Source organism: Saccostrea echinata, unplaced genomic scaffold (assembly GCF_033153115.1).
Source record: "Saccostrea echinata isolate AGI-Se365-2 ecotype Australia unplaced genomic scaffold, CSIRO_AGI_Sech_v1 ptg000029l, whole genome shotgun sequence".
In the NCBI taxonomy this organism is placed as follows: Eukaryota; Metazoa; Mollusca; class Bivalvia; order Ostreida; family Ostreidae; genus Saccostrea; species Saccostrea echinata.
Window position 1 is genome coordinate 33,309,127 of NW_026889778.1, and position 19,183 is coordinate 33,328,309.

At 33.7% G+C, this 19,183-nt stretch overlaps 2 protein-coding genes and 1 long non-coding RNA gene across 3 annotated transcripts; 2 read left to right on the forward strand and 1 right to left on the reverse strand.

The window, feature by feature from the left end:
• The first annotated feature begins 2,033 nt into the window (after positions 1 to 2,033).
• On the forward strand, positions 2,034 to 7,901 carry LOC133195220 (uncharacterized). The gene has a single exon (XM_061331078.1). The coding sequence runs from the start codon at positions 2,034 to 2,036 to the stop codon at positions 7,899 to 7,901; it is 5,868 nt and encodes a 1,955-aa protein (XP_061187062.1).
• Positions 7,902 to 9,748: 1,847 nt separating this feature from the next.
• LOC133195844 (universal stress protein in QAH/OAS sulfhydrylase 3'region-like) lies at positions 9,749 to 18,581 on the reverse strand. Its single transcript, XM_061331801.1, has 4 exons — positions 18,425 to 18,581; positions 14,618 to 14,698; positions 10,944 to 11,038; positions 9,749 to 10,346 (listed from the first exon to the last, which is right to left on the reverse strand). The coding sequence occupies exons 1-4, from the start codon at positions 18,492 to 18,494 to the stop codon at positions 10,155 to 10,157; spliced, it is 438 nt and encodes a 145-aa protein (XP_061187785.1). The 5' UTR covers positions 18,495 to 18,581; the 3' UTR covers positions 9,749 to 10,154.
• LOC133194744 (uncharacterized) lies at positions 15,974 to 18,109 on the forward strand. The gene is made up of 3 exons (XR_009722171.1): positions 15,974 to 16,044; positions 16,181 to 16,271; positions 17,916 to 18,109. It is a non-coding gene; the product is annotated as an uncharacterized LOC133194744 (long non-coding RNA).
• Positions 18,582 to 19,183: the final 602 nt, after the last annotated feature.

The window sequence follows — 19,183 nt, forward strand, 5'->3', positions numbered from 1 at the left end:
ACTGTATATACGTATTAATTTTACTTTAATATTTATTGTTCTATTTATTAAGTTTTCATTCTATTATAACAAATATGATAATTACAAAAAAAAATTTGAAAAATGAGAACTTCTTGGGTTTAAAAGAATTACATAAACATGTACTCATTATTGTTTATTTTATAGTTAATGGTCCCCCTGATATCACTAAAAGCAAGAGAAATTCTGTCAGTCAATCTGTCACTCAGACTTTAAAATAACACTTTAATTTCCGGACGATATCTTCTCAAGTTTTTCAATGAAATTTTATATCATAACTTCTTATGACTTAAAGAACACCCCTTTTTGATTTTTAGGTATAAAGGCCAAGGTCTTAAATACATTCGTTATACCTTTGAAAATTGTTTCCTATATAATTATATACTAAAAAAAGTCTAACTTTTCCAATGTTTTACTGAGCGGTCATAAAAAAAATCGACGTTTGACCGCAGAGCGAGATATTGGACCTGTCGATGAGATGTTGGACCGCTTACGTCACAGTATGATGCGGGGTCAGCTGTATCTTATTTGCATTCGTTAGAGTTCGACAGATTAGCTTTACGGAATTGACAAAGTTTTAACCGCAGTGCGGATCAGCAAAATTTACATCATGTTATGTCAAAATAAAAAGTAAAAGGTATAACAAAACATTTATTGACTGTGTTCTCGGGCAAAATGCGTTTTGTCGGACCCTCGAACCAAACTGTTTGCCTTCGGCCTAACGGCCTCAGGCAAACAGTTTGGTTCTTTGGTCCCACAAAACACATGTTGCCCTCGAACTCAGTCAATAAATGTTTAATACTGCATGAAATTGGAAAAGTTTCCAGATACATGATAACTTTAATTCTCTTTGATTACTTTGTGTAATTTAAAGAAGACCCCTATTGATTTTGAGGTCAATATGTCAAAGGCCAAGGTAACAAATAATCATATATTAATTATATAAAGTATTTTCAGATGATAACTCTAATTTTCTTAATTTGTACTTTTGCAAAGAAACTTAAAGGATGAAAATCTTTCTATCTTAAAAAGACTCCTATTGATTTTAAGGCAAAAAGGTCAAGGTCAATCCCTCTGTTTCTTCCTTATGTGGGGTACATTAATTCCCTGACTTATTTCCCATTCATTTTTGTGGAACTGTAAGAGAAGCAACAAAAAGGCCCCAATTCTTCCAAAACCTTGTTATTAAGTTATGTCTAAATTCCCAGTTGAAATAACGCTGAATTGAAGAGTATACGTCCGTTTTTATGGTTCAACTTTGACTCTCAGTGAGGTGCATGTTTTATTCATTATACAATAATCATTATCTTTATTAGCTTAAGTTATTAAGATCTCTATATCCTTGATGAAGAGATGAAATTTGAAGCGGAAAGAGAAAGTATAAGGAAAGTACAAGGAAAAATAAGTGTGTTGTCTATTATTATTATTGTTGTTGAAACTTACATGGTAAATCTGGTACAACTATGATTATGTATCTATTTTTGGTATGAGTTAACTCCAATGTTACTCACTTCCTGTTGACCTGCTTGACCAGCCCTGGTGTGGCTATTTCTTAATTAGAAATCCTAATGCATCAGATATTTTGAGTGCCTAAAACCACTATGTAAGTCTTTTTATATTATTTTTGAGCTATATTTTCACTTTATTTGAACGTATTTTATAAAGTTTCTATTTAGATAAAAAGTTTTTCTTAGGTAAAAACATTCTCTAAAGTATGGCATGTCATTTTGGTCACTAAATTTTGTAATACTTTTTTTAACTTGTGTTTAAATACTATATCTGTTTGAACTATTTTTTTTTGTACTTTATTTGTAAGCATTTGTTTATATTTTTTGTAGCTTTTTACCACAAACAAACTCGCGCACTCATACTGTGTACACTCATGACCCACACAACATGAAGAATAAATTTATTTCGTGTGACTTTGACTTCTCATGTGTTGTACAAAGTCGATGGTTAGCTATCTGCCTGCACCAGGCAGAATAGTAAAAAGATAGTGGTTTCGTTACTTTCACATGGCTGACGCTCTTGGTAGACGAGTACGGACATTAACAGAGAAAGGCCAAACCATGTTTCAAGAACAGTGTAAAAAACTAAAGGGAAAAGTGGACAGAGCATGGAATGAAGTAGAGGATGTCTTAGTAACTTCAGGCTCGTGTGAAAAAGACTTCAGAAAAATAAGGGAAGTAGAACGCTTACTCAATGTGAAATTTAAAGAATTTTGTATTGTCTCAGAAGATTACAAGAAATGTCTTGATTCTCAAAACACTGAAGATGCTCGCAATATGTGGAAAGAATTTGATATGTTTGTGAACAAGTGTATTTCAATAGTGAAGAAAACAAGTAATGAACTTGAAACAACAAAATTTGAATTACTGGAAACATTATCTCATGTGTCAAGTTCGAGCAGTCTTCAGAGAGCTAAAGCACAAGCTGAAAAGGCCAAACTAGAACTTATTAAAAAAGAGGGTGAACTTTTAAAACAAAAGACCGACATTGAAACAAAAATAAGCATTGTTCGACAAGAAAAAGAAATTCTCTCAGCGGAAGCAGATTTATCAGAAGAACATAAAATAGATCTTCCAGTTTCTACAAAAGAACAATTGACCAGTGCTTATATAATGAACCATCATTCTGCAAATACTGGTATTGACAACGTTCAACAAAATCAACCAAGCTTTGAACAAAACCCATCAAACACAATACACAACCCACCCATCAGTGTGTATAATCCTGCGAGTGTCTATCAACTTCCTGTCTCTCAAACTTCAGCTATGTATGTGCCTCCAAATTCTGTGCCACAAATGTTTATTCCTTCAAATCCAGCGCCGCCATTGTTTATACCTCCTAATCCTGCTCCTCAAGTGGTGTCTAATACTTCAGCAATAACCGACTTTTCTAAGTTTCTGTTGCGCAAGGATTTTCTCCTCACAAGATTCACAAACTTTGATGATCGCCCAGAAAGTTTCAATTCTTGGACTTCTTCATTCCGCAGCATTGTATCAGAACTTGGAGTCACACCATTTGAGGAAATGGATTTACTCGTGAAATGGCTGGGCCCAGAATCGTCAAAGTTTGCACGTACACTACGCTCAGCAAATACCCACGATCCACGTCTGGGATTGAAACGCATATGGGATAGACTGCATGACAGATATGGAAGACCAGAGATGGTTGAACAAACTCTTAAAAGGAAAGTACACTTGTTTCCAAACCTCACAAATAGAGATCATGCCAAATTATATGATCTAGTGGACATTCTTACAGAAATTGAATCTGCTATGGCAAATCCACAGTATAACCTTCTTCTCAGCTACTTCAACTCTTCCACTGGAGTTCTACCGATAGTAAGCAAGCTACCAACATCTCTACAAGATAAGTGGACTACTCAAGCTGCTGGATATAAGAAACGGAACTGTGTACCATTTCCCCCATTTTCATACTTTGTCAATTTCATCCGTGAAATATGTGATATGCGTAATGACCCAGGACTTATTTGTCAACAGTCCACAAACCCACAGGTAGCGTACAGCAAGCCTAGATCTACTGGCAATGTCACCTCTCGTAAAGCTGAAATTTCGTCACTAACACCGCCAACTCGTTGCCCCATACACAATGCTGGACATACACTGAATGAATGCCGTGGCTTCAAAAGAAAATCACTACAAGAACGTCAAAGGATTCTATGTGAGAAGAATTTGTGTTTCCGGTGTTGTGCTTCACAGAGTCATATGTCTAAAAACTGTACGGCAGACATAAAATGTGATATATGTGGTAATTCTCGTCATGTCACAGCAATGCATATTGATCGTCGTCCTCAAAGACCTCTGTCACACACGGCCGTAACCACAGTCAAAACTACTTCGGACAATGGCGGGGAGCCATCTCCAGAAAATGATGAAACAGTGAAATCGTGTTGTACTCAGCTGTGTGGAAATTCTGTTGGTGGACGTTCATGTGGAAAAATAGTTCTGGTGGAGGTGTTTTCTACTTTAAACCCAGAGAAAACAATTCGTACATATGCTACAATCGATGACCAAAGTAACCGTACTTTAGTGTCTCCTAACTTGATCGAACAACTTGGTGTTTCGGGAGACTGTAAGTCCTACACACTTACCTCATGCTCTGGTGTATCTACATTCAATGGACGCCGTGTGAATGGATTGTGTGTGAAATCCTTAGATGGAACATCATTTAACTTACCTGAAGTTATTGAATGTGATTCAATTCCAAGTGATTATCTTGAAATACCTACTTCAGATGTCGCTGATTCATATCCGCATCTACAACGCATTGCATCGTTCTTACCACCCTTTGATCGTACATTTAATGTTGAACTCCTTATTGGACGTGACTTACCTGATGTACATCATGTACATGACCAAATAACTGGTAGCATAGGTCAGCCTTTTGCCCAACTTCTATCATTAGGATGGGTTATTATTGGTGAAGTTTGTATTGGAAAAGTTCATCCCCCAAAGGAAGTAAATGTAAACAAAACGCATATTCTCAATGATGGACGGTGTACCACCTTCCCATTGTGTCAGAATAACATCAGTGTCAAGGACAGTGATAACAGCATATTCTTACAAACTCCATTTGACAACAAGATTGGACTTTCTGTTGATGACCGCAAATTTCTCACTCTCATGGATGAAGAGTTTCATAAGGATGCTGAAGGCTATTGGTCTGCACCACTCCCTTTTAAAGATTCTAAACCAGCGATGCCAAACAATTATTCACAGGCCTGGAAACGTGCTTTGATCCTCAACTCAAGTCTGCAGAGAGATCCTCACAGAAGAGAACACTTTTTTGCATTCATGTCAAAAGTTTTAGCAAGCGGGGCAGCCGAAGTTGCCCCATCCGACATACCCGGGGAATGCTGGTACTTACCTCTTTTTGGGGTGTACAATTCTAAAAAGCCGGATCAAATCCGAGGAGTTTTCGATTCATCTACTGTGTACAAGGACATTTCATTGAACAGTGTGTTAATGTCTGGACCAGACTTAACAAACAACCTTGTGGGAATCCTCATGCGTTTCCGTGAGAATGCAATAGCGATCAGTGGTGACATTCAGCAGATGTTTTATGCATTCCGTGTTCATGAAAAACACCGTGATTATCTCAGGTTCTTCTGGTATGAAGATAATGACTTTCAAAAACCTCTGATACAATATCGTATGAAAGCACACGTATTTGGAAATACACCATCTCCAGCTGTGTTAACTTACGGACTTCATAAAGCATCAGCTGTCGGTGATTGTGATGTTCGTAAATTTGTTTACAATAATTTTTACGTTGACGATGGACTTACCTCCCTTCCCACTGAAGCTGAAGCAGTGACCCTTATGAAGAAAACACAAGCAGCACTAAAAGAAAACGGAAATATTCGTCTTCATAAAATCATCTCAAACAGTGTAAACGTGATGAAATCATTCCCTACAGATGACTTAGGAAGTGACCTTAAAGAACTGAATCATAGTACAGACATGTGCAACTTACCTGTTCAACACAGTTTAGGAATGTTGTGGGACTTGAACAGTGATATGTTTGTGTTCAAAATCTCTAATGCAGAAAAACCTTGTACCCGAAGAGGTCTTTTATCTACACTGAACAGTGTGTTTGATCCAGTTGGATTTATTTCTCCAGCAACCATCAGTGGAAAAATTCTGCATCGTGAACTTGTACCTCCTGGATGTGACTGGGATGAACCACTCTCAGAGGAACACGTGAAAAAATGGCAAAACTGGCTTGATTCTTTACACTCTATTAACGACTATAGAGTTCCGAGAATGATCGTATCTACTTCCATATCTCAGGCACATTGTTTGGATGTCCATGTGTTCTCTGATGCATCAGAACATGCCGTTTCTGCCGTTGCATATCTCCGAGTCATTGACAGAGTGGGAGAAGTTTCTATTGGATTCCTTATGGGAAAATCAAAGCTGGCACCTCTTAAAGGTCACACCATACCAAGACTGGAATTATGTGCCGCCGTCCTGGCCACAGAGGTAGGAGAAGCAGTATGTGACTATTTGAACATTCCACAAGATCGGTTTCATTACTATAGTGATAGCAGAATTGTCTTAGGATACATTTGCAATAACACCCGCAGATTTTTTGTGTATGTTTCGAACCGTGTAGAAAAAATTCACAAAGTTACATCTCCATCTCAGTGGTCCTATGTCTCAACAGATAAAAACCCTGCAGATATAGCGACAAGATATTCACATACAGCATTGACCACATCTTTACAAAACTGGATAACGGGACCCCAATGGTTGAGAAATGTTCCAGAGGAAACCAAGACTGTTTATCCCCTCATCGAGCCAGAAAGTGACAGAGAAATTCGTCAAGAAGTTGTTTCAGGCAAAACTCAAATTTCAACTGAGATTTTGGACTCGAGTCGTTTTTGTAAATTTTCTACCTGGAAGAGTCTTGTGAAAGCCATTTCAACTCTGAGACATTTCATTAGAAGTAAAACAAAAGTGAACTGTGAAACCATTGAAGAACAACCAAAACTACACAAAGAAACAGAAAAATTCATCATTCAACTGGTTCAACAAGAGCCTTACAGTAGAGAAATTGAGAACCTAAAGAGTGAAAAACCTATACCAAGAGACAGCAAAGTGTCAAGGCTAGACCCGTTCCTTGATTCGTCAGGAGTTTTGCGTGTCGGCGGAAGGCTGAAGCGAAGTTCAGAATTATCGCTAGGAGAAAAGAATCCAGTCCTTATACCTAATCAACACCATATTGCGAAACTTCTAGTGCTTCATTATCATGAAATAATTCGTCATCAAGGACGTCATCTGACTGCTGGAGCTATCAGAGCTGCAGGATACTGGATACCGAGCTGCAAACGACTGATATATTCCATTTTATCTGGTTGTGTAAAATGTCGTAGACTTCGTGGTAACTTTGTTTATCAAAAGATGGCAGACTTACCTGAGGAACGACTGGTTTCTTGCCCACCATTTACTTATGTTGGCGTCGACTACTTCGGACCCTGGAATGTTGTCACCCGACGTACACGTGGTGGTTCTGTGAATTCCAAACGATGGGCTGTGTTGTTTACATGTTTATCATGTCGTGGTGTCCATATTGAAGTGATCGAAGAAATGAGCACATCTTCCTTTCACATCAATCAGAGGCAAGTGAAGGAATTCTATTCAGACAGAGGAACCAATTTCATTGGTGGATCTAGAGAACTTGGAATTGATGCTATTTTCGTGGAAGACCTCTCAATGAAATCCTTCCTAAAACAACAAGGAGCAGTTTGGAAGTTCAACACACCTTTCTCCTCTCATATGGGAGGCGCTTGGGAGCGCTTAATTGGTGTTATCAGACGGATCATTGATTCCATTCTACTAAATGCTAAGTACACCAAACTTACTCATGAAGTCCTATGCACATTTATGGCTGAAAAGACAGCAATAGTAAACGCACGTCCGTTGGTACCAGTATCCACAGACCCAGAAACACCTTGCATTTTGTCTCCAGCTGTTTTGCTTACGCAAAAAACCACAGATTCTACAGAGGATTTCAAACATCTATCTGTTCGTGAAATTTATACTTCCCAGTGGAAATTCGTTCAGTGCCTAGCCGAGACATTTTGGCGCCGATGGAAGAGTGAGTACCTGCAGAGTCTTCAAGTGCGCAGAAAATGGAAACATACTGTAAAGAACGTTCGTATTGGAGACATTATTCTCTTGAAGGACAATGAAGCACAGCGCAACCACTGGCCGACTGGACTGGTAGAACGCGTTTTTCCTAGTGACGATGGACTGGTGCGCAAACTTGAAGTTCGCATTATGAAAGATGGGCAATCGCGGACTTACGTTCGCCCAATCTCAGAAATTGTGTTTCTGTGCCATTCAGAGTAATTTATGAAAATGTACACTTTTGTGACGATTTAACTAGACTCTAATTTAGACTTTTTTGTCTCACTTTCATATGCACCATGTTTATTTGTTAGGTGATATATTCATATCAGACGGGGAGTGTGTTGTCTTTTATTATTATTGTTGTTGAAACTTACATGGTAAATCTGGTACAACTTAACTACTATGATTATGTATCTATTTTTGGTATGAGTTAACTCCAATGTTACTCACTTCCTGTTGACCTGCTTGACCAGCCCTGGTGTGGCTATTTCTTAATTAGAAATCCTAATGCATCAGATATTTTGAGTGCCTAAAACCACTATGTAAGTCTTTTTATATTATTTTTGAGCTATATTTTCACTTTATTTGAACGTATTTTATAAAGTTTCTATTTAGATAAAAAGTTTTTCTTAGGTAAAAACATTCTCTAAAGTATGGCATGTCATTTTGGTCACTAAATTTTGTAATACTTTTTTTTAACTTGTGTTTAAATACTATATCTGTTTGAACTATTTTTTTTTTGTACTTTATTTGTAAGCATTTGTTTATATTTTTTGTAGCTTTTTACCACAAACAAACTCGCGCACTCATACTGTGTACACTCATGACCCACACAACATGAAGAATAAATTTATTTCGTGTGACTTTGACTTCTCATGTGTTGTACAAAGTCGATGGTTAGCTATCTGCCTGCACCAGGCAGAATAATAAGGATATTTTACAATACAGTATAATCGAAATTATTTTAAACTAAACTTTTTTATAATCTCTAGCAACCAGAGTTCAGTATGACAAGGGTTGATCTGCATATCAAACTTTATACATGCTGTAGAAAAATATAAGACGGAAAATAGAAGTGTCTACTTACAATCCCCATTTTCTCTATTTTCTTGTTGTATTTGCTTCCAGAGCCTCCACTTTATGTCTGACTTCCTCCAATAGCTCACGGTGAGGGTCTTAAAAACAATTACAACTAACAGACAAACAACTCAATTATTCAATTCATTTATTATTCCAGTTTATGTTTCTCCTTTACTCTAATTTATTACTAATTTTCACAGTTATATATCATTTTTGTTACTTTTACTTTTGTCCTTGCCAGATACTGTGCTATAGACAACACACAGAAAGTGATAGAAGACCAAGCCTTACAACACACATAAATGTTAAAATTTAAAAAAAAAAGCCACCGAAAGCATAATAATAATAATAATAATAATATCAATAATAAAATAAATAAATAAATTACATGCAATACTAAATTTTCAACGTGCATAAAATAAGAGGAATTAAAAACATCACATCCATGATAAGTGTTTTACAAGACATAATTGCCATTATTCTTATAATAATAATAATAATAATAATAATAATAATAACAATAACAATAATAAAATTAATAAATAACATGCAATGCTAAATTTTCAACGTGCATAAAATAAGTGGAATTAAAAACATCACATCCATGATAAGTGTTTTACAAGACATAATTGCCATTATTCTTATATTTTTATTACAAAGTAAAGTTATATTAATTTAGACAAAATGACGCATTGCAAGCTTTTGTCAAAATTTCGTTTTCCCACCTTTCATCATGTTATATTGTTTAGTGATTTTAGCAAGACAGAGAGTATGTTTAATTAAAACATTTGACAAAGAATTCAACAAAATAAATTGTCATCTTAACAGAACAAGCAACAATAGGTTTTACAGATTACCGAGAGCAGTAGGGGTGTATATCAAACTCACAAAATTTGTCATGTCAGGAAAAACACCTTCTTTATAAAACTTGTGGGGCTTTTTTTTTTTTATCAAAAGTATTCAACAAAATTAGATAAAAGAAAATATCATGGTTAAAGATTTTATTTCATCTTAAAATTTCAGAACACAGGAATATATATGAATAGCTATAACAATCAAAAAAATCTAATAAGATAAAAAAGTTGTGATTATTTTGTGATATTGGCAAAATAGTAAGGAGGAACCTCATATAATATTCAAGAATAATAGTGTCTTCTATAAGTAGAAAAGATTCAATTTCCATGCTATTGTGACACTGATATTATCATAAGAGACTTCTTTTATCTATATATTTATAGATATGTGAATTTCAACTGAATACACATTTGTAATCTACAATAACATAACAGTGGAAAGTACACAGGAAAGTAAAAATTATATTAATAAAACCATATACATGTAATAGGTAATAACGGAAGTGAGTATGATTGTTGGTCTGATTTTTATTGTTGTTTACCTCCGGCAAACGAGAACAGGACAGTGGGAATGGTGGATGACGTAATCACTCACGCTCCCTAGTAATGTCCGCCTTATTTTACCCATGCCTCGACAACCAGTCACTATCATATTGGCCTTCTCCTTGTCAGCCACAGCAACGATCGCCTCTCCAGGTCCGCCCTGTTTGGTCACAAACTTTGACGATTTCTGTGGGTTTCAAACAGTGACAACCTTTGTATAAACATTATTGCAGAGATGAGGTGGGAAAATCTCATAAATGCTCAAATATCATTCTTCTTCTGTTGCATAAAAATTAAATTCCCAGGTACCTTTTTTATTGGTTATTCTACTTTTGAAGAATTATGTTTATGTCTCCATAAGATGATGAAATATTATGGAAAGAGTTTTAGTCTCGCTTTTATATTTCAATTTTGGGAAAAATAAAAATATTTTCAATTTTGATAACATCTGGTTGTATCTTCAATAGAACGAAATTTATACCGTGCCTCTTTAGATCCAGAATAGTGTATCTAAAAATATTGAGTTATTGACGCACATGATAACAGCATGAATTAAAAAAAATATCAAAATGCCTGGTACAGATGGAAAAATAGCAACAGCCTTGTCTCATTGTTTTAACGTTTCTCCCTGTAAATAGCCTTCAGAATAATCAAACCCAAGACAGCCACGGATTTCAGTGGTGGTAGATTTGTTCCTTCTTTATAAAGCTATTCAGTTGTAAGAAAATATAATCAGATGTAAAAACCTATCCTAAAATATCTTGGGAGAAATATCTTTACTTACGATGCCGGCCGCCTTTATTTTCTCTTGGTACTTGTTTTCCAGAGCTCTCACTTTTTTGTTAATCTCATCCAACAGTTCGTGCAAGACAGCAGGGCCTTAAATACAGTGATAAAAAACCTCAAAAATACAGGGGAAAAGGGACAAATAAACAATAATTCTGTCTAATGGGGACCATGTTTATCAAAAGGGGGACCGAAGGTAACAGCTGGCACCATTACGTTTGAACATAAAATTTGAACTTTGTTCAACACTTCTTGGTAAGTTGTCACCTAAATTATTTAAAAGATTATCTAAAAAATTATTTTTTAAAAAAATTAATACATGTGACAATATCTAACTTTGTTCCCATGTGCGTTCCTTTCCTTCGTCAAAAATGTGGTCTCTTGGAGATATCTGTGATACAATATTGTGAATCATTACTACAGGTCCGTAATAGAAAAGACAAGTATTCCTAAAGACTGGGGACATGACTTGGTACATCTATCAGAATTGTTGGCAATAACTGAAACATTATTTAAAAAGATTCTAAACTGGTAAGACCTCTAAGGCTTGTAAAACAAGCGATGTCTGGGATGTTTGAGCTTGTTTCCTTTGTTGACCAAAGTAGATCCAAATTAAGAGAATGGTTTAATAAGTGTAAGCATATAAGGAAATGAATTCAACATCTATGTCCAGGCATATTGCAAATTAAAATGACATCAAAAGCTAACACAAATACAATAATTACATGTCACAGTACATTCATATTTATATATATACGGTAGATATTCATGCAAAAAGACATGCTACACACATGCATTCATCGTTTTATATGGCTTCGTAGACAAAGTTAACTTGAAATCATTCTTTTTTTTTTAATTGAGTCACAGAGCCTTTTTTTATGCTGACAGTTCGCACCGAAGCCTTCAATTTGCAGGAATCGTTTAGCATTAAAGCCTGTCCTCTAGAAGACCAATTCAGTCTTCAATGTTTTCCACTGAGGTTTTCCTAATTGATTGTCTATTCGTACGTTACATTACAGTTATTAGTTTATCATATAATTCTTTCTCGAATTCTATAAGCTTACACCTTTTCAACCAAATTTCTGCTTGTTCTTGTTGTCATGTTTCTAGCTTGGTAAATGTCAATTTTTATGTACAGAGTTTTTGTACTGTCACTTTGTTTTGTGTTTAGTGTTTATACTTTAATATATCCTTATAAATCTAAACCTTTTAAATTTTGTCACGTTGTGTATAAAACTTAATATTTTATCCATTGTTAATAAACCTTCTCAGTTTTGCTGTATTTCGTAAATTTATTTTTAAAGGTGTTTTCTTTGGGTCTTAGAAAAGTTATTCTCCAAATAATTTTTAAAAAAAAAACTATGTAGATATGTAATAACAAAAAATATGTGCAGGTTTTTACTGATTTAAAGAACTTACGCTCTACAGGAATACCAAGATCTGTAATTAACACAAACAACATGGCGTATACAGGCAAATCACTCACCGTGGTACTGCACGCTTACTAAATCACAATGGAGGCAAATTATATAAAGCTCAAAATCTCTAAAAGCTTGGGACATTTCATTTTTATCCTTTAACACTTCTGTTTTTGATTGAAGCCAATTTCCGAGAAATAAGTGATGATGACATGTTTTGATGCCACGTGCACACAAATTTAATTGTTATCGTCAAGGATCGTTGATATTCTACGTGTTGTCCGTTTTTAAAAACGTTTAATTAAACATTTTTAGGAAGTTAAACTATACGCTGTTCATTGTAGATGAAATGAAATTTGCCGTACAAAAGAGCTTTTAGGATAAAATTGGGGGAAAAAAATAGGTTCTCTTTTCATGCACTATCTATTGAGCTGTTACATTGGATTCATCAACAACTGGCCAGGACGGGTGGAGATTTAACATCTTTTGAGTTTAAAGTGACTAGATTCTTTCTTATTTCACAATAACTCCATTATATATAGCTGATTAAGATATACCTGAATAAACAGTTCCACAAATTTTTGGGGTTTTTTTACCTTGAACAATGTAAGACCATAAGCAGATACATACCCTTGTCTTTTAATTTAACCGCAATAAATTCAAAGAATTATTTTGACACAAACCTATAGTATTTCGCATTCCTAAAGTTGCTTTAATCTAATGTGTGCCGAATTAAATATACATGATAAGTAAATAAAATAAATAAATATTTTATATAATGCATGAATTTACAAAATATGTTCTACCCAGGGTTAACAAAGTATATGTAGTCAATGAGTGAGAGAAAGGTAAAGACTTGTTATGACCAGGCAACCTTACATGTACTGTAATTGTCATTTCTGGCAGATTTTGTTTTTATCTAGTAAATTTCGCAATATAACTACTTTAAAATATTTGTAATTTTATTAAAATTTATTTGATAAATAAAAAATATGCCTCAAAGCAAATATGCTTCAATTAATTAATGTGGTTTTTTCCATATTAGACAAAACGATTAGACAACAAAACATAATCGCTGGACAATAAGGTTCATTACTTTCTCTTTCTAATTCATCTTACTGTAGCTTCAGAAGTTGTGAATGTTGTGTGACATAATGCAATCCCTTTAGCATGTTATATAATGATTACATAACAAAATCTATTTTTTCCTAGCCATGCAAGCGTTTATGTGGTAGTGTTGCAAAGCTATAAGTCCACATTAAAATTGGAGTTTTATTTACAATAATATTCAGATATACTACTAAGCAATTTCTAGCTCAGAAAGTTAAAGTGTTTGGCAAATCACAAACATACATTACATGTCTTCTAGAGTGGACATGTGTTAGTATAAAATGAACCTTTACTCTGTCAAAGTTGTTATAATTGCCAAAGTTGTTATAATTGTCAAAGTTGTTATAATTGTTAAAGTAAAGATCTGAAATGAAATTAAATTAATTTAAACTTCTCATTAAACAGATACATATATAATATAATTTAATATGTAATATACTGTTATAGATGTAATTTCCATCCTACTTAAACATTTATATTGAATTTTTTACTAACGTTTATGTTGAATTTTTTACTTGTCTTATTTTTTAACATCCAAACACATTGGTTTGACTTTTTTAAAATTTGAATCAGGAATACAATATACTCTCTCCAGAAATTTAAGTATGCAAATACAGTTCGTCTGTCAATAAAAAAAAAAAGATGGTACGACCTTGGTAGAAATCCACAAAAAATTATCGAATATGAAGTACTATATTTAAAGCAAAAGGCTGCAAAATGTCTATGTTGGTGGATTGGTGGGAAAAAAATTAATAGTCCATAATGGTATTCAATATGAAATTAACAAAACATGGAAGAAAGCAATTACATTTTCAACCAATGATACCTAAAATTTTACAAAACAAGTACAATTCAAATTCCGACAAAAGGAAATTCAAACATACAAGTCATATGAAGGCCGGGTTACTCTAAAGCGCAGTAACTACTGAATGAAAATCCTTTGGCGAATTACACGATTAGTTTAATCAATTACCATTGATTACATGTTTCCATTTTGGATAATAAAGCTGGATTCTTTAGTAATTTGCATGTATAAAGACAAGGGAACATATCGACAACAGAAAGTTTTAAGTTACCTACGGGATTAAAAGCATTTTGGGAAATGGTAAATATGAGTATTATAATCATAGAAACGAGCACTTACTTGCATCCACGAAATTGTACCGCTCTGGTGTATGCACAAGAAAGAGGGTATCATCTTCTCGGAGGAAATTCTCCACATAAACTGAAAAATACATGTATAACAACAATATTGAGTGACAATTAAAGTAAATATGTTGAAATTTATTTATTTGTCTTCCTGGCAAGTAGGTTTCAGTAGATTTCCACCTGCATCTACTTGCACATGTCGTCACTTCTAACAGCTAAGTCTTCGTACAATGTACGTAAATACTTTTTATAGTGAAGATTTGGCACTTGAGTAAGTAAATAAAGTCAGTACAACACTTTTCTTACTTTTTTTTCTGGAACATTCACTAAACCGGTTGAATGATCCTAGGACATAAAAGATCAATTAGTAGGGCGGTTTTGCAGGGTTAAGACATCTTACTTTACACTTGCCCTGTGAAAAATCGGAAATCGTTGATTTCATCTAAATATTTAAGGAAATTAAAAAATTAATTGTCTCTTGGGTAGTCAACCGAGAAGTTATTCAGGGTGATTTCTTTTCTTCACATAGCCTTTCAAGATGCACATAGTTGTCAATCCTCTAGCATTCGTCATGGTAGCAATGTCAGGCATGCGCGAGTTATGACACTTTCCCTATTCTTTATTGAGAAGTTGCTGGCTCGTTTAATACTCCCCTAAAGGGGGAGTATTAACGAGCCAGCAACATAGAGAATAGGCTATAGATAACAACAGACGTAAAGGCGGCCATGATGTGAGAAAACCCTGGTGTTACAAATAGGCATTTTATGTGCATAAGCACGTGTTATTAGGCAGTCACTTGAATGCTTAACGAAGGCTGAGAGATAGAGAGTTCTAGAAACATCGTGGGTACGTAGATCAATGTCCATATATGGAAATTCAAAGCGAAAGTAGATGACAAATCGTGTTTAATTTCGTTTCTTTCGTTATTTTGCCGTTTTGACAATACTTTGACAGCGATAAACAAACACAGAAATCAGTTTTCTTTCATTTGGTATATAGTTTCTTACAATAAAACGTTGCACACAAGTACACAATGCACTTAAACCAGGTCCGCTTGACATTTTGAACAGGGGCAGATAACTACATTCCCGCGTAATGTCAGAGAAGACGGAGTATTTCTAAGGTGTGTTTTTGTTAATCAGTGTCAATTTTCAACTGTTACTCATATTCATATTCTTACTCATATTCTCACAATGCTTAAAGATAATAAAGTAAATAAAATACATCATTTTAATGGATCAGATCTATGGACTATCACTGAAACTTTCGGATAACATTTACAGTAATTGGTATGGATAATTATAATAGATATGTTTATTTCTTTATTAATTTTTTAAACAACCTTAATAACAGAATGTCAAGTGATTCCACTGATCCAGGTGACATCATACCACCAACTCCAAAAAGTATAAAAAGGAAAAGGTAACGTTAAATAATAATTATGTTAATTGGAAACCTACAAAGCATGTCTGTTGTGTGTTTTTAGCAATTATCCTAAAATGAAAAATATTAAATGATATGATAATTCATCAAATGCATTTCTTACTCTTACTACCAGACCCCAGAACCAGAACTGAGTGATCCAGACAGTGATTTAAGTAGGCCCCCAAGTCCAAGCATTCTTAAAAGGAGAAAAGTGTATCACATTGGTAGGTAATTTTCATATTGATAGATATACTCAAATTAATCATTTTATTTTAATGAAGGGAACTTAAGTGTTCAATATATTTTTTATTTAGCCAAACGGTCTGAAATCCAGATAAAGTAAAAGTACGCAAACTTTTGTATCAGGAACTATGCTTGTGTTTTCACTCGACATTTACACTGAAAATAATCTGGTCAGAGAAGAGGAAATAGCAGGGCCTTCCAGTAGTACATGTATGACAAATGCAAAAACTCAAACAATCATTACCATTTAAAGAAATTATTAGTTTATTAAGATGGAATTTGTAAAATACATGAATGCTGACATTCTAAAACTGTATGAAGATAATGGAAATTCCATAACAGAAATAGCTAATTTTTTATTAGAAAAATCAAAAAGTGTTGAAGGCTCATCCCATTGTTTCTATCAGATCAGTGTTGAGTGGATTGATATATGGACTTGATATTTTTCACATGGAATTTCTTTTTCAGGAATTTTTTTTATCAGATAAATATATCATACAGCTAGATTAACATTACTTTTAAAATTGAATTGCTCGAAATTAGAAACAGTGAATGCTGATACTTTTGTAGTATTGCTTCAAAAACTAGAGTCATATTTGAATTAATATGAGCTATAGAAAGATAGAGAAAAACACTTAAAGAATAATAATTATCAGATTGTTTCAATAATAAAATATTCTAACAATATTATTGCAATATTAATGGGTGAATAAAAAAAAAATGACCAAACGCATATTTATCAACCCACACTAAAAATACAAAAGTGTATCACATTGGTAGGTAATTTTCATATTGATAGATATACTCAAATTAATCATTTGATTTTAATGAAGGGAACTTAAGTGTTCAATATATTTTTTATTTAGCCAAACGGTCTGAAATCCAAAAAAAGTAAAAGTACCCAAACTTTTGTATCAGGAACTATGCGTGTGTTTTCACTCGACATTTACACTGAAAATAATCTGGTCAGAGAAGAGGAAATAGCAGGGCCTTCCAGTAGTACATGTATGACAAATGCAAAAACTCAAACAATCATTACCATTTAAAAAAATTATTAGTTTATTAAGATGGAATTTGTAAAATACATGAATGCTGACATTCTAAAACTGTATGAAGATAATGGAAATTCCATAACAGAAATAGCTGATTTTTTATTAGAAAAATCAAAAAGTGTTGAAGGCTCATCCCATTGTTTCTATCAGATTAGTGTTGAGTGGATTGATATATGGACTTGATATTTTTCACATGGAATTTCTTTTTCAGGAATTTTTTTTATCAGATAAATATATCATACAGCTAGATTAACATTACTTTTAAAATTGAATTGCTCGAAATTAGAAACAGTGAATGCTGATACTTTTGTAGTATTGCTTAAAAACTAGAGTCATATTTGAATTAATATGAGCTATAGAAAGATAGAGAAAAACACTTAAAGAATAATAATTATCAGATTGTTTCAATAATAAAATATTCTAACAATATTATTGCAATATTAATACAGCATTATGATAACAATATATTTAAATATATAATAATTTAAAATCATGATTATGTAATTAACATCTAGATAATATTCTTTGCTAAAGTGTATTTCCATTAAAAGTATTCATGTATTATCTTTTAAGGTGCCTGGTTTCCCTGATTGGTACAACATTAAGTATTCCGAGGATCCTGCAATTTATACTTATAAACTGAAGAATGATCTGGAATCAGGGGACTTGAAAATTATAGTTTAATAGACTTTGCATTTGTTTCTCCTAATAAAAACAGCTGTTAATTTTTGTCATTACTTAAAATTGTTAAAAATAAATATAGATTTACTGTTTTACAAGTGTTATTATTCATTTTTTATGTAACCGAAAAATTGGCAGAAAACATGAAACGCTACTGAATTTCAAATACCTGTATCTTTATTGTACATTGACCAATCTGAATAACTTTTAAACCATTGAAATCCTTGTAAATTTACCTTTCTTTAGATGTAAAACAAGTGTGGTTTCAAAATTATTTTAAAAATTGCCTGTTATTGCTAGTCATGGGGACTGTGCATTTGACTTCGACTGCGTCAGTCCGTAGACTTGGAGACTGGACATGATGGTACATAAAGACAAAATAAGATACAAACTGTACTTACAGTTAAATGCTTGCTCCGAAAAAGTGCTCTCATCCACTCCGATGACAATCTTCCTTCCGCCCTGTGCCATTGTTTTCTTGCAACTGAAAACAATACCGGGTGTATGTGTATATGTGTAGTTTCCGCTAAACGAACTGCTACGATCTGTTTCACTAATCAATGAATGAATGGCATGGTCGCATCTGCCCGAGTTGTCTCTTTTAGTGCAAGTAATAGCAAAACTCAGTGGTGTAGCTACCATGTAAGCATCCACATAATGACATTATTTTTTCAATTAAAAAAAAATTTCTTTGATGAATGAACTTATTTCAAAACATTTGATTCAATATTTGAAATAAAGTGTTTTGCATGTATTATCCTTACACTGCACAATCTAAGACTAAATCTAATACTAAGTCTTGTCAAATTCTGTGGCGCTCCAAGGGGCTTTGTTTACAACCGCACTTTGAAAAATTACGCACTTTGAATTTTTTTTTTTCAAAGTGCGTTAAATTTTGGACCAAGTTGACACACTTTGAAAAAAAATATATTTCTCAAAGTGCTTTAATATCGACCATATTAACGCACTTTGGGGAAAAAAAAAAGCTTGGATAACTTTTCATTGAGGACGTCACTCCAGGATCTGAGATATAGACGTTTTAAAGATTTTTCGGGGTTGTCTTATTCCCAAAGTTTCTCGTAAATGTTATAAAAGGAAAATGTGTCTTTTAGAAATAATGGAGGAGTGATTTGTTTAATAGCCCAATTTTGTCTCTTTTA